The sequence below is a fragment of the Jaculus jaculus genome, chromosome 15 (assembly GCF_020740685.1).
Source record: "Jaculus jaculus isolate mJacJac1 chromosome 15, mJacJac1.mat.Y.cur, whole genome shotgun sequence".
Taxonomy (NCBI): Eukaryota; Metazoa; Chordata; class Mammalia; order Rodentia; family Dipodidae; genus Jaculus; species Jaculus jaculus.
In genome coordinates, this window is record NC_059116.1 from 67031518 (window position 1) to 67047261 (window position 15744).

The 15744-nt window shown below is 45.3% G+C and overlaps 1 protein-coding gene across 7 annotated transcripts in view; it reads right to left on the reverse strand.

Annotated features, from left to right (window-relative positions):
* Nucleotides 1-219: 219 nt before the first annotated feature.
* Mcm10 (minichromosome maintenance 10 replication initiation factor) overlaps nucleotides 220-15744 on the reverse strand; it is a 41133-nt gene continuing 25608 nt past the window's right edge. For 5 of the 7 annotated variants that reach the window (XM_045135113.1, XM_045135112.1, XM_045135114.1 and 2 more), the window contains 9 exons: nucleotides 15478-15588; nucleotides 15273-15390; nucleotides 14736-14964; nucleotides 9282-9423; nucleotides 8281-8399; nucleotides 5482-5595; nucleotides 3457-3602; nucleotides 2620-2662; nucleotides 220-2180 (listed from right to left, as the gene is read on the reverse strand). In XM_045135113.1, the coding sequence (XP_044991048.1) occupies nucleotides 2097-2180; nucleotides 2620-2662; nucleotides 3457-3602; nucleotides 5482-5595; nucleotides 8281-8399; nucleotides 9282-9423; nucleotides 14736-14964; nucleotides 15273-15390; nucleotides 15478-15588 (1106 nt within the window). In that variant the 3' untranslated portion in view covers nucleotides 220-2096. The remainder of the gene's footprint in view (nucleotides 2181-2619; nucleotides 2663-3456; nucleotides 3603-5481; nucleotides 5596-8280; nucleotides 8400-9281; nucleotides 9424-14735; nucleotides 14965-15272; nucleotides 15391-15477; nucleotides 15589-15744) is intronic. The other 2 variants (XM_045135115.1, XM_045135110.1) reach the window with 1 other exon arrangement.

Consider the following 15744-nt stretch of genomic DNA (forward strand, 5'->3'; position numbering starts at 1 on the left):
TCTTCTTTAATAAAATAAAAGGTATTCCTTAGACACAAAAAGGCATGGAATAAAAAAAATCTACCATGCAGATTATACAGTCAGATCAACTAGGTTCTCTATGAAGGATACGGCCAGTTTTTGCTAACCACTGAGCACTTACCATGTTCTGGTGGCCTGGGCTAATATAATATGGTACCAAAAATAGACTAAAGGGGAAAAAAAATGAAACATACATGGTGTGTTTGTACGAAAGTATTTAATACACATTGACAAAAAGCATTGTAAGGCGGAATTAGAATAAGTCTCACTGATGAATACTTTGAAGGCTTCTGGGTGTGTGCCCCTCTCTACTGCATCTCACCCTTGGGCACCCAAAGGTCCCTCACATGGAAGCTCCTGAGATTCAGTGCAAATGAGAAGTAGCTCCGTTAGACTATCAAATTACTTAAAAATCAAAATTTAAAAGGAAAGACATCCAGGTTCAGGCCACCATGAGGCTTTCCAAGCATACTGAACATCTCATGAAAAGCACACGAGTGGACATGCATGCTCTCAAACGTTTTTTCTTATACAAAGTTTACTCCATCAAAACACAACCTGCTGTTCAAGTATGATTTTTAATTACTATGTACACATTACTGCTTCAAGTTGACGGGACAAGCGTCTATTCTATATGAGCACTTAAAATCATCAGTTTCAAGTGCTTTTTGGTTCTTATTAATAACATTTTCTTCTTTTGTTAGTTAAATTAAAAAACAAATTAAAACCCCTTCTGGCAAGTGAAATACTCCTAAAAGCACAATACTAGTTCTAGCACTTTCTTCCCAGAGAGCAAAGCTGTATGAAACCCCAGGCTTGTGAACTTTATCTCTGGATCTTGAAATCCTAAACCAACTCCCTTCTCTAACTATCTCCCTTAGGCATCACATTCCACACATGATGCCGTCTTGGAGGAAACCGACTCTTCCAGTTAAGAGTTCAAATTCCAGCACAAGAATTGGACCAATTTCATCAACCCGCAGACAGTACCAGTGTTCATGTGGTTCAAATGGTACTTGAAAAATCAGGTTGCCCGGGCAATAGAATCTCCTACACTGCCAGTCATGGGGGCAGATGCCTTTAATCCCAGTACTTGGGAGGCCAAGGTAGGAGAATCTCAGTGAGTTTAAGGCCAGCCCGGGACTACAAAGTGAGTTAGTCCAAGTCAGCCTGGGCTACAGTGAGACCCTACCTCGGGGAAAAACAAACAGAATAAAAACTCCTAAAGCAGAATTGTTTGCTGGGGTAATTTGTATAGGTTTTGAACCTTAAATTCACTTGATGTATATAAGTATATGGGCAACCCCAAACCCTGTGGGATTCTCCTCAGACCATTTCTTCTTCAGTCATACTCCACAGCTAATCAAGCTCTCAATATGCTTTTAAAAACAGCTTTCTTTTAATAAAAACATTTATTTATTTGAGAGCGAGGAAGACACAGAGAGGGAGAACGGGTAAGCCACTGCAGACACATGCGCTACTTTGGGCATCTGGCTTTACATGGGTACTGGGGAATCGAACCCAGGCCATCAGGCTTTGTAAGCAAGCGCTGAGCCATTTCTCCAGCCCCTGTACATGCGCTTTTATTAGGAGTGTAAAAGAACCTTGAAGCTATACTTAAATAAATAAATCCATACTGAAAAATGGTGAGACTTTACATGTTCCTAGCTCAAAGCTGCACAACATCACGGTGTGCTCACGGCACTCTCTCTCCGTCCGTATGTATCACACTAGACTGTGACCTCACCGTAAGGAACGTATCCACCCTGTAACTCAGGGGAAGGGGCACAGCTCTCGGCTCATCTTTCAGTTCTGGAGCGAACGTTCCTGTACTTCCCTAGCTCTCCCCTGTGGTGAGCACAGAGACACGGCATCATGATTTCCACGTATGTGTGAATGTCAACTATGGGGTCGAGCTGACACATCAGAAGAAAGAATGCAGGCAAGACCGACGGGCTCACCAAGCATTTCTTTCTCACAGTGTCTATCAGGCCAATGGAAAATAGAGAACCAATCTCTTGCTTTGCCAGAGTCACCAGAAGCAAGGTGGGATGTGGAGATGTTTGAAGTTAGGGTCATTTAAGGCTATTCAGAAACTTGGCGTGTTCTTCCCCTCTTGGCAACAGGGTTTCTCCTCCTATCTTTGGACCAGTCTTTTCCTAGAAAAACGAGAGTACCGTAATAAGAAATGGCTTACCGTTATTTACCTAAGTCATCAATCTTGTTACAAATCAGCACACAAGTGATTACTGCTAGACTAGAAGTGGACTGTCCCCCCAAAGCCCATGTGCCACATGGCCTCAGCTTGGCGTTCCTGGGAAGCCGTGGAACCTAACAAGAGGTTTAAGTCACTGGAGTGAGCCCTTGCATGGCACTGTCGGCCTGTGCCTTTCGCCTCTTCATGCCAGCTCTTGGGCTAACCAGGCCTCCTCTGCCGTACGCCCCCACCACGATGCGCTGCCTCACTACGACAGGAAAAGCAACAGGGCCAACTGACCAGAGCAAAAACCTCCAAAACTGTGAGCCAAAGTGAACCTTTCCTCTTTTTACGTTGATTATCGCTGATTCTGTGCTACAGTAAGGGGTCAATATGCATACCTTCAGCATTCCATCCCGCTCCCATTTGTAGAGGCCACAGTTACTGAAACGGAAAAGACGGGTTTACTGAGTGGCGAGGAACTGACACTCTGCCCCACACACGGACAACAGGGACGGGAGGAGGGAGGTCACTCGGGAAAGAGAAGCCTTGTATTCCGCGAAGAGCTGCGTAACGTGGCTTCAGGCCACAGGTCACATCTGCGGTTGTGCAATAAAGCTATGGAGACTCAGTGCTCTGCTGACTTAAGGAACGGGCTTCACGGGGAGGGGACATGATGGAGAATGGAATCTCAGAGGGGAAAGTGGGGGGAGGGAGGGTATTACCATGGGATATTTTTTAAAATCATGGAAAATGTTAATAAAAATTGAGGAAAAAAAAAAAAGGAAAAAAGAAATGGTCTTCAACTCCTTGGAAAACCGGAGGCTTTCAGAGGTGGAGTTTCAGGGGATGGCACGACAGAGAACTCAATCTGGGTTTCAATTCATTCTTATTGGACAATACGCTGTGGATCAAAACGGATGAAGAAAGGCCCAGGGAAGCACCATTCTTAGAAAATCAAGTGCCGCCTGGTGGATGAAGACCATCTCCACTTAAGATCCGCACTCACTGCTTCCCCAGACAGACAACCCAGCCTGCCGCACACATTCTCCCCTCCTAGGGCAGGGCACGCCACCAAGTGTCGGCGACGCAGCCGCACAGAGGAAGGGGCCCGCCTCGCTCTCAGCTCGCAGCCGGTCCTAGTGGTGCCGGGCTGTAGGGCGGCGTGGGCTGATGGACTCGCGACCACAGGGGGCAGCATGCTGCACTGGACAGAGACGCCCATGTAACTGTCCTACCTGCAGTGCTTATTTGGGAGCCTGTCGAGGGAGACAGTCCGGCTTCCACAGGGACACTTGAAGAACCGCTTCACGCCATCATGCCAGCGGAGGCCGTGCTGCTCGCTGACGCAGCTCTCCAGGGGCTTGAAGTGGGTGTAGGCACACTGCGCAGAGCACACGTCGTGAGGGCCAGGCGCTTCGGAGGCTGCTCTCAGCTCTCCCAGCCATGAGAACTTCTGCTCTCCCGTTAGCAAGGAGGTCATTGCGGGGAATGACCAACTTATCTCCAAGTGATCTCTTTTTTTTGCTGTGGTTGTTGCTTTCAAAGTAGGGTCTCATTCTAGCCCAGGCTGACCTTGAACCTACAGTGATCCTCCTACCTCTGCCTCCCGAGTACTGGTATTAAAGGCATGTGCCAATATGCCTGGCTCTTTTTTATTTCATATTTATTTATTTGTTTTTTTTAAATTTTATTTAATTAATTAATTAATTTATTTGAGAACGATAGACACAGAGAGAAAGACAGATAGAGGGAGTGAGAGAGAATGGGCGCGCCAGGGCTTCTAGCCACTGCAAACAAACTCCAGATGCGTGCGCCCCCTTGTGCATCTGGCTAACGTGGGACCTGGGGAACCGAGCCTCGACCTGGGGTCCTTAGGCTTCACAGGCAAGTGCTTAACCGCTAAGCCATCTCTCCAGCCCTATTTGTTTTTTTGAGGTAAGGTCTCACTCTAGCTCAGGATAACCTGGATTTCACCATGTAAGGGTGGCTTCGAACTCATGCGATCCTCCTTTCCTCCGCTTCCTGGGTGCTGGGATTAAAGGTGTGTGCCACCACGCCCAGCCTTTATTTATTTATTTATTTAAAGAATTCATTCATTCATTTATTTGAGAGAGAAAGAGGAAGAAGTAGGGAGAAAGAGAGAGAGAGGGAGAGAATGGGCACACCAAGGTATCCAGCCAATGCAAATGAACTACAGATGCATGTGCCCCTTGTGCATCTGGCTAATGCGGTCCTGTGGAATTGAACCGGCGTCCTTTGGCTTTTCAAGCAAGTTCCTTGGCTGTTAAGCCATTTATCCAGCCCTATTTTTTAATTTTATTTGTTTGAGGAGAGAAAGAGACAGAGAGTGAATGAGCCCACTGAGCATGCCAGAGCATCCAGCTGCTGCAAACCAACTCCAGACGCATGAGCCACCGTGTGTATCTGGATTACATGAGTCCAGGGGAATCAAACCTGGGTCCTTTGGCTTTGCAGGCAATCGCCTTAACCACTGAGCCATCTCTCCAGCCCCTCTTTTTGACTTCTTAAAGGCAGGGCTTTACTTTGCAACTCAGGGTGTCCTAGAACTCACTATTCCAGGCTGGGCTCAAACTCGTAGTGATGCTCCTGCTGAAGCCTCCAAATGCTGGAATCATAGTCACCATGCCAGACTCTCTAATCACTTCTTCACTCGCCCACATACCATCACCACGTTTTCTAATGTCCCCCATCCTGGTCAAGCAGCAAGCACATAATAACCTCCGGTGACACTGGATGTTACGAAGATTGACATTAGGGCTCTGGTGGCACAGGCCTGTAATCTCGGCACTCGGGAGGCTAAAGCAGAGGGATTACAAGTTCAAAGCCCGACTGAGTCACATGCTTTCCAGGCTAATATGAGCCTACATAGTAAGACTTTATCTCTAAAAATCTGGTTTGAAGTTCAGCCAAGGTCTCTGGGACAAGAGCACTGGTTGTCGGCAGTGCATCGGAACTTGACCAAGAGCACTAGGGGCCCAGTGTCCGGAGGGGAAGAGGTTGGAAGAGAGCCTGTGGAACTGGGAGGTGGCATCAAACAGAATCTCTCCTACCTACACTACCTATGCAGCTCTACAGCCAGGTCAGGCAGGGAGGCTGAATCTTGTCTATCCCAGGCTGTTTGCCAGCCTAGTTAAATGGCACGTTACCAGATATGGCCCCACAGCGCACGGTTCTCAACCCCCGCTGTGTGGCACCAGCACAAACACAGGCCGTGGTTTGCGCCCCTGCCCTGCACTCACCGTCTGGCACGTCACAACCCGGCACTTCACTTCCCGGATGTTCCTCATCTTTTCCTCCATTTGCTCTTTTTTCACCAGTGGCTCGAAATAGGATTCCTGCAGCTCAGCCTCAGTCTGAGTGACAAAACACACAGAGTACTAAACCAAATCCAATTTATGCTCAGGCAGAACGCTAGGAGGAATTCAAGTTATTCTTCTGATTTACTTCAGTAATAGAACAGAGCTGAAGAGACTGGGTAAATGTTAGAGGACCAAACGCACTACTTCAAAAACTGCAAACCTAGAGCTGGGTGTGGTGGAGCAGACCTTTAATCCCAGCACTCAGGGAGGCAGAGGCAGGAGGATCACCATGAGTTTGAGGCCACCCTGAGACTACATAGTGAATTCCAGGTCAGTCTGGGCTAGAGTAAGACCCTACCTCAACAAAACCCCCTGCAAACCAAAGATAATATGTAGAAAAGAGCCCTTGAAATATGAAAGAATAGAAAAGGTAGAAGCACTTGGCCTGAAAATGATCAATTCAAGTTAAAAGCCACTGGCATGATTCACAGCGTGATTAAGAGAGAGCGTGCACCAGCTGGCAGGCGCGTTGTACTGCTCCAGCACAGACTTCACAAACACAGGGCCCCTAGGAAAGAGCCCGGTCTTTTAGGTTCTGGTCTCCACACCAAATACTTAGCAGGAGCGCAGGGTGTAAGGACGGGGCAGCGAGATGTTTATGCAGAAAGAGGACGACGCCCTGCAGTCAGTGTAGCTATGGCCTTTGGGAACACAGAGGAAGGAGCTCAGCTCATGTCTAGGCTTCTCTTCTGTCTGGGTTTCAGCGCACTGAGGAGACGATTTATGACTTGTAAGCGTCTTCTTAGTTATTAACCAATAATGAGAAAAGTAGATCATTGGGAGCAGTGGTACTCCTCAGGGGACATTCTGAAAATCTGTGTGCACACTATTCTGATAACCCAATGATTGCTACGTCTACCCCTGGCAAGAAACAGGATACTCCTGTCTGCGCACTGCATGGAGGAATTCCCATACTATGCAGGATTATTCCTTGTCCCGCAAGGATGTTATCTGCTCCAGAGGACAACTGTACAAGAAACCTGATTAGAACCCTAGAACTGAACTGTTATTTGTGCATTGTTTTAAAACACACTAATACCCTGACAGTACAACGGGCAGCCCCTGTGTATAATGAGGGATGACTGTACTTTGGTTTCTCATTATGCTTTTTCCCCAGAAACATCTCACTACATAGTCCAAGTTAGCTTGAACCCACTATGAAGCCCAGGCTTGCCTCAAGAATCCAGAACTACTTGCCTTAGACTCCTGCATCCACCTTAATTAATAACTCAGTTAATTCACTATTAAAAAAAAAAACAACTCAGGGACTGGAGAGATGGCTTAGCGGTTAAGATACTTGCCTGCAAAGCCAAAGGACCCAGGTTCAATTCCCCAGGACCCACGTAAGCCAGATGCACAAGATGGCACATGGATCTGGAGTTTGTTTGCAGTGGCTAGAGGCCCTGATGCACCCATATTCATTCTCTCTCAAATATATAAAAACAAAATTAAAATTTAAAAAACCAGGGACTGGAGAGATGGCTTAGTGTTAAGACACTTGCCTGCAAAGCCGAATGACCTTGACTACAGAATAAGGTCTAGGTCAGCCTGGGCTAGAGTGAGACCCTGTCCCCTCCACCCCCCCAAAAAAACTCCACCAACAAAAAACTCCATATTAAACATGCCCATGGTACCTTAAGTTACTAAGAAAACACATTTACATGGGCCCTCATCTATAGCTGCCTCATTGACACTTAAAAATTCAAGGCTCAGAGCTGGAGAGTTGGTTCCGTGGTTAAGGCACTTACCTGTGATGCCTAAGGACTCAGGTTTGATTCCCTAGTACCCATGTAAGCCAGATGCACAAGGTGGCACGTGCATCTGGAGTTTTAAGTGGCTGGAGGCCTTGGTGTGCCCATACTCTCTCGCCAACAAATAAATAAATTTTAAAAAGCCAACCCTTTGCCTACTTCATCATTTCTTCTAGGGTAAACTGCAGCCAAGCATTTACACGATGCAATACTCTGTCAGACATATTCTCCTTTGTTCTTTTACATTAGCTAATATATTACTTTTGTCTTTGAAACTACCTGGGGTAGGCAACTAATATTTTCCATGAGTTTTATTTTAAATAAAGGAAGCAATAAAGTACTTGTTATTAAAGAAGGGCATCAGAGTGATGGGGTTAGTTACTGATTGATAGCATTTGAAATACCAATAAAATATGAGTGGAAAAAATAATCATATTGCAGGTAAGAAAAGAGCTAAAATTATACTGAGCTGCTGGGCATGTACCACCAAAAAAAAAAAAAAAAAAGTTTGCATTTGGTTAGACTATGAAATTACATATCCATGACTCTCTTTTTTATTTTTTGAGGTAGGGTCTCTCTAGCTCAGACTGGCCTGGGATTCACTATGTAGTCTGAGGGTGGCCTTGAACTCATGGTGATCCTCCTACCTCTGCCTCATGAGTGCTGGGATTAAAGATGCACCACCATGCCAGGCTGCAAACATTTTTTTTTTAATAATAATACTGTAGTCTACTTAAATAAGAGATAACTGCTGTTCTTCAGGGCAAGGACAAAGGCAAAGTTAATATTTATATGAAATATTCCTGATTTTCAAAGCAAACTGAACAAACCACCATTTAGCTATGTCTTGGTTTATGTAAGAGAAGCAGGTTCCCAGTCCAACCACAAAGCAATGAGGCGTGGAGGACAGCGACCCCCTGACCCTCACCTCTCTCAGGATGTCAGTGTGTTTTGACTTGGCTTTTAGAATTTTCTGGAATTCCTCAGATTCCAGGTAGGCAAGCTGCTCTCTTCTTCTTTTCTTGGCCGGCTCTAACTCATCCTCTGCTGCAGCAGAAAGGAAAACATTAGCTGTTACTGAGAAAATTAACAAAACCAGTCTGCCTCACCCATTCTTCCTCCTCCCACCCTCTCCTCGGCTGTGAGGCCCTCCAGCCTCCATGCACTGCAGTTAGTCCCAACAGGGGAGACATCTCGAATGAGCAAAACACACATTATGCTAGCACATAAATGATCCCAGCACTGAGAAGGATCAAGGAGGCCAGCTTGGGCTACATAATGAGACCTTGTCTCAAAAATAAATAAAAAAGCTGTGCATGGTGGTGCGTGCCTTTAATCCCAGCACTTGAGAGGCAGAGGTAGGAGGATCTCTGAGTTAAGGCCAGCCTGAGACTATACAGTAAATTCCAGGTCAGCCTGGGCTAGTGCGCGACCCTACATTGAAGAAAAATGACTAGGCAAACAGAGAGGTATAGCTTAGAACATGGGGTGGCACACCTGTCTTGAGATTAAGGTCTTTTCCTTGTTATTATGATGAAATCAATAAAAACAAAAACCTTAGATTTAAAATTGGTATAATCAATTATGAGGTTTTAAAACTAAAAATTAAGCAAGGTAAAACAAATAAATCATTAATGCCTTAATATAAATGTGTAAAGAGTCAATGAGCAATCCTTGTTTAAATGGTGCATAATTTTATATCGAATTACTAGGTATTCTGTAGGAGGAAACAACAGCAAAGACTGGCTTGGAAAAAACACCAAAAGAATAATTTAATGAGCCAGCCATGGTGGTACATGATTATAATCCAAGCCCCTGAAAGGCTGAGACAGAAGGGTAGGGACTTTAAGGTCAGCCTGGACTTGATTTGATGTTTGCTTTAGAACTCTTTGCTGATCTTTCTCCCACCACTGGCGGAAACGGAGATACCTTCTGGAGATGCGTTGTTCTTTTCTACACGCTCCTTCACTTCCAGCACATCTTGGGGGCCTTTCAGCTTCCTTACAATGTTGTTTGGATCTGTTTTTGTGAGAATCTGGCCTTTTGCCCTTAATTTTGCGAGAGCAGCTAACTAGAAGAAAAAGAGGAGGAAGGTAAGAATCTAGATTTCTAAGCACCAGGGGCGTAGCTGTTTTCTCTGCCAGAAACTGGAAAAGCATTTCATTTTACCTAGCATTATAAACACAATTATTACAGTTTGGTAGCACAGGACTGGAGAGATGGGTCAGTGGTTAAGGCACTTGTATGCAAAGCCTCCCAAGTTTGATTCCCCAGAACCAATGTAAACCAGACGCACAAAGTGGTGCACATATCTGGAGTTCATTTGCAGTGGCTGGAGGCCCTGGTATGCCCATTCTCTCTCTACCTGTCTCTCTCAAATAAATAAGCTATTAAAAAAAAGACAAATTAGGGCTGGAGAGATGGCTTAGTGGTTAAGCGCTTGCCTGTGAAACCTAAGGACCCTGGTTCGAGGATCAATTCCCCAGGACCCACGTAAGCCAGATGTGCAATGCAGCACATGCATTTGGAGTTCATTTACAGTGGCTGGAGGCCTGGTGCACCCATTCTCTCTCTCTCCACCTCTTTCTCTGTGTCTATCACTTTCAAATAAATAAATAAAGCTTTAAAAAAAAGACAAATTATTTTAAAACAATTGATAGCACAGAGATAGGTCTGTTAGTAGAAGAATAAAGTCACAGTTTGTGGAACTCTAAACAGTTAAGTACCAGCTATACCATATCTTTCTAGATCTTTAAGAGACCCCCACGACAGTTCTGGAAACTTCAGAATCAGAATTCCACGCTGTCCTGACTAGCATGAACTATGGGCAAATAACTGTTTCTTAGCCTTGGTTTCTACATTTGCAAGACGGTGACCCTGTCTATCCCTTAAGGTCACAGCTGGCTGAACGGAACCAGACAATGTGGCCCAAATATGTGGTAAAGAGCCCAGCATACTAACGAGTACCAAGTACTGGGCAGTAATGCGGGCAACTGCTAACACTGGTGTATCATCACTGTCGTACAGGTAAAGCTGGCTCAGGAGTGTGACCCTTGCTTTGGTTGTAAACTGACAGCTAGAAAAAATCAGAGAAAGGCTCGACTGGGGATGGGGAAGTAAACAGGTGGGTTCCTACATGTCCCCAGCCTCACTCCAGCTAGCAACTCAGCTCTCACTTGTCCTCACTGGACTTCTGTGGAAGACTGCCTTGTAAGATCCTCACCATTTTCCTCTCCTCTCTCCTTTCTTGATGCTGGGCATCAAACTCCGGGCCTTGTGCACATTAAACACACACTTATCCCCAGTCCTAAAGATCCTTTTTTTTCCCTCCCCCTTGCTGTCTTTTGTTGTTATTTTTTGTTTTTAGGATAGGGTCTCACTCTAGCCCAGGCTGACCTGGAATTCACTATGTAGTCTCAGGTTGGCCTTGAACTCACAGTGATCCTCCTACCTCTGCCTCCCAAGTGCTGAGATTAAAGACATGTGCCACCATATGAATTCTCCAAAAAAAAAAAAAAAAAAAAAAAAGATTTATTTAGGGGCTGGAAAGATGCCTTAGCAATTAAGGCGTTTGCCTGCGAAGCCAAAGGACATTGGCTCAATTCTCTCTCTCTCTCTCTCTCTAACAAATAAATAAAAATAAACAAAAAAATCTATTTTATTTGAGAGAGAGAGAATGGGCATGCCAGGGCCTCCAGCCACTGCAAATGAACTCCAGACACATGAGCCACCTTGTGCATCTGGCTTATGTGGGTCCTGGGGAATGGAGCCTCGAACCGGGGTCCTTTGGCTTCGCAGGCAAGTGCTTAACTGCTAAGCCATCTCTCCAGCCCTCAAATAAAATTAAAAAAAAAAAACAAAAAACAAAAAACTATTTGCTTTATTAATTAGAGGCAGAGAGAGAGAGAGACAGTGAGAGAGAGAGAGAGAATGGGCATGCCAGGGTCTCTAGCTAGTGCAAACAAACTCCAGATGCATCTACCACCATGTGCATCTGGCTTATGTGGGACCTGGAAAACCAAACCTGGGTGCTTAGGCTTCGTAGGTAAGCACCTTAACTGCTAAGCCATCTCTCCAGCCCCTAAAGACTCTTTAAACCAAGGCTTCATAAACTTTTTCCATTTGTAAATGCTTTGGGCCTGAAACATTTTCATGCAATCCCAGGAAGAAAGGTTCATAAAATAGACTAGAACGTGGGAGGCAGAGGTAGATGGATTGCCAAGTTCGAGGCCACCCTGAGACTACTTAGTGAATTCCAGGTCAGTGTGGGCTAGACTGAGTCATAAACTTATTTTAAAATAATTTTTCACATAGATAAGCTTTTTTAAAGATTATTTTATTTTCTTTATTTGCAAGCAGAGAGAGGAGACAGAATGGGCACACCAAGTCTTCTAGCCACTGAAAACAGACTCCAGATGCATATGCCTCCTTGTGCATTTGGCTTACATGGGTACTGGGAAATTGAACCTGGGTCCTTTGGCTTTACAGGCAAACACCTTAATCACGAAGCCATCTCTCCAGCCCCCAAGCTAATGTTTTAAACAAGATGTCAGTAAACTTTCATACTAAGAAATATTTATATTTAATTTTGGGTCTGTGCATGTAAGTGCATTTATTTGCATGTGGAGGCAAAGGACAATCTTAGGTGTCGCTCCTCAGGTTCTTTCCGTCTTTTCGTTTGTTGAGAAAGGGTCTTTCCTTAGCCTAGAACTTAGGTAGGCTGGCCCATGAGCCCCAGGGACAAGCCTATCTCTGCCTCCCCAGTGCTGGGACTATATACTATCATGCCTGGCTTTTGTTTAGGTGGGTTCTGGGGATCAAACTCAGGTCCTCAGGCTTGCAAGGGAAGCACTTTACCAAGTGAGTCACCTTCCTAGCTCCGTGCGTATTTTCATTCTGCCTTCTGCCTCTTCTTCTCTCTTTCAAATACAGAAGAATTAAGGGTTGTGATGTTTCAGAATGGAAGGCCTCTTCGGCACTTCAGGGCTGACTGGCGTTTTGATTTTACAATCTCACCATGTAGTACAACACATCAGAAGCATATCAAGCAATATTTCAGAAATTTTTGGAAATTGACTTAGCAGTTTTTATTTTTTGAGACAGTCTCATGTACCCCAGACCGGCCTTGAACTCCTGAACCTTTTGCTTCTCAAATGCTGTTTGCTCCCAGATTTAACATTCATTCATATACTTTTTATCATTTTGATATTTTTGTTGTTTTCCTTCTTTTTCATTTATTTTTGAGATGACAGACAAAGAGGCAGATAGAGAGAATGGGTGCGCCAGGGACTCCAGCCACTGCAAACGAACTCCAGGTGCAAGTGCCCCTTTGTGCATCTGGCTTATATGGGACCTGTGGAATAGAACCTTGAACTAGGGTCCTTAGGCTTCACAGGCAAGCACTTAACCATTAAGCCATTTCTCCAGCCATGTTTTTATTTTTTAATGAAACTCAAGCAACAATTTTTAAAACAAACAAAACATTTTAGGGCACAGTGGCGCATGCCTTTAATCTCAGCACTTGGGAGGCAGAGGTAGGAGGATCGCTGTGAGTTTGAGGACAGCCTGAGATAGAGTGAAACCCTACCTTGAAAAACCAAACAAAACATTCTAATATAACACGTTTCATATATAAACTAGTTTGTTACTTCTATGCTAAAGAATGATAGCAAAGGGCTGGAGAGATGGCTTAGCGGTTAAGGTGCTTGCCTGGAAAGCCTAAGGACCCATGTTTGACTCTAGATCCCACATAAGCCAGATGCACAAAGATGAGGCAAATGCAAGGTCACACATGCCTACGAGGTGGTACAAGCACCTGGAGTTCAACTGCAGTAGGTGAGGCCCTGGTGTGCCAAATCCTCTCTAAAATAAAAAAAGAATGGTGGTTAGAAAAAATGTTTTTAATGAGAGCGAGAGAGAATTAGCTGGCACTCTAGAGCCCCCAGCCACCGTAATCAAGCTCCAGATGTGTGCGCCACTTTGTGCACATGTGCAACTTTGTGCATCTGGCTTACGTGGGATCTGAGGAGTTAAACATGAGTCCTTAGGCTTCAAAAGCAATTGTCTTAACCTCTAAGACATCTCTCCAGCCCATCTTTGCTTTTAAAAAATTATATATATATTTATTATATATTTGCAAACAGAGTTGGTTCACCAGGACCTCTTGCCACTGTGATCATACTCCAGGCACGTGTGCCACTTTCTGCATCTGGCTTTACGTGAGTTACTGGGGGATTGAAACTTGGGCCCTCAGACTTTGCAGGCAAGGCAAGTGCCTTTAACTGCTGAGCCATCTTTTCAGCCCAGTCTTTGCTTGTTGTTTTTAATGTTTCTCTAAGAAGAGAAAACGTCACATAGTAAAAACACTGCAATTCAAGCATACAATTGTCTCGAATGTGACCAAGGCGGCTCAGGCAGCCTCCGCTGGCTGTGTGGTATGGCTGCCTGTGCAGGGCAAAGTCCTCATGCTGCAGAGCCAGGCAGCTGTTTGAGGCAACATGTGCAAGTGCTGGCAGAAACAGCCTGAGCATGTATTTGATTTTGGAGTAATTTGTGGTTACAGTGTGTTCCAAAACTTTTACTGTCACCATTAAAAAAAAATAATAATAATTTTAGAGTGAGAGAATTGGTGTGCCAGGGCCTCAGCCACTGTAACTGAACTCCAGATGCTTGTGTTACTTTGTAGTGAAAGCTTGCACTTGCCTCACTGTGCATCTGGCTTACGTGGGATCTGGAGTTAAACATGGGTCCTTAGGCTTCACTGGTAAGCGCCTTAACCACTAAGCCATCTCTCCTGTTGTCCTTTTTTTTTTTTTTTTTTAACAATTCCTACTTTCGGTTATGCAGCCCCATATGGGGTTGCCAACAACAGCTTAAGAAGCTGGCATTAAGCCCCTATTTCCTAGTCTCTCCTCAACAATTCTAAGCATTCCCCCTAACACCAGTGTCCCCAGCTGCAAAACGGTACCCTCCTGGAGGCTGCCTCCCTCAGACTGGTAAGAAAACATGTTGAGGCCAGGTGTGGTGGTGCACGCCTTTAATCCCAGCACTTGGGAGGCAGAGGCAGGAGGATCGCCATGAATTTGAGGCCACCCTGAGACTCCATAGTGAATTCCAGGTCAGCCTGGGCTAGAGTGAGACCCTACCTCAGAAAACAAAAAAAACATCATGTTGAGGTAAGAGCCCTTATAAGTTCCTTGCAGTAAATTAATGGTATTACAATGACAGCATTTCATTTAAAATTTCTTTGACTCTACTTGGCATGACTGACAAATAGCCCCTATGTGACTATCTTTCCTGGCCATTTATAATATACAGTTTGCAAGTCAAACTCTGTCATGAAGAACACTAAGCCAGGTGCAAAGGGAAACAGAACCCAGTTACCTTTTTAGCTTCGGCGGCTGCACTCAGTTTTGGTCTTGGTGGTGGTGACTCATCAAAAAAGAGAACATCGTCCCCTTGCGAGATGCCTCTGCCAAGCTTGGGCATCTGTGGGGTTGCGGCCCCTTCCAACCTGGGGAACTCGGCCCCTATTCGTGGAGACTGGGCAGCAGGCTGCTGGGATGAGCATGGCACAGCTGGGCTCGGAACGTCACTGGAGCTTTGTAGACCTCTTTAAGGAAGGGAGCGGTAACAAAATGTGTGGCTGGGTGTGACTCAGTGGCACAGCACTTGCCTACCACACACCAGCCCCCGGCGCTGCAACAACAAACAGTAACCCAAAAACCACAAAGCACCCACACAGGGCTTGGCGGAGTTGAGAGGTTTCCACACTCAAAGTAGACTCAGACACCAGGCATGCTGGGAGATGCTAACTAGCTGTCAGCAGAACAATTATCTTTCTTTGATTAGTAACTCACATGAGCATGTAAGGCCTAGCCTCACTCACTCTTAGCTAATTGAGACCTGATCACTGCTTACTGTCGCTGAAGCTCCTCTGATCTCCTCTTCCTCATCTCCAACATCTGCTGCTTCTGCTGCTTTAAGAGGGCTGATGCCGAGATGGACTGGATGGCAGGTTTTGGGCTCTCCGAGACTCCTAAAACACAGGCCACAGACTGAGGGGTTCTGCGAGAGGCTGCGGGGACTCAGAGCTACGCGCCTTGGCTGTACCTGCCAGCCGTACCTGAAGCCGTGGCTCTGGCTAAGTGTTGTTTTAAGTTTCTGGCTCCAACCGTGGGTAAGCGCATCAGTTCCCTGAACTCCTCGGAACAAGACAAGCTCTTCTGGGGAATTCCTGAAACACGCCAACATCAATAGAATTCAAAATCCAAAAGGCCTGATATCACGTGACATTTTAAAATTCTGCATTCATAACTTAATCACGTATAAATGAATAAGATAAAATATCAAGAGAAAACAAAGAACTCTTGACTTCTAAAGTCAGACTAAG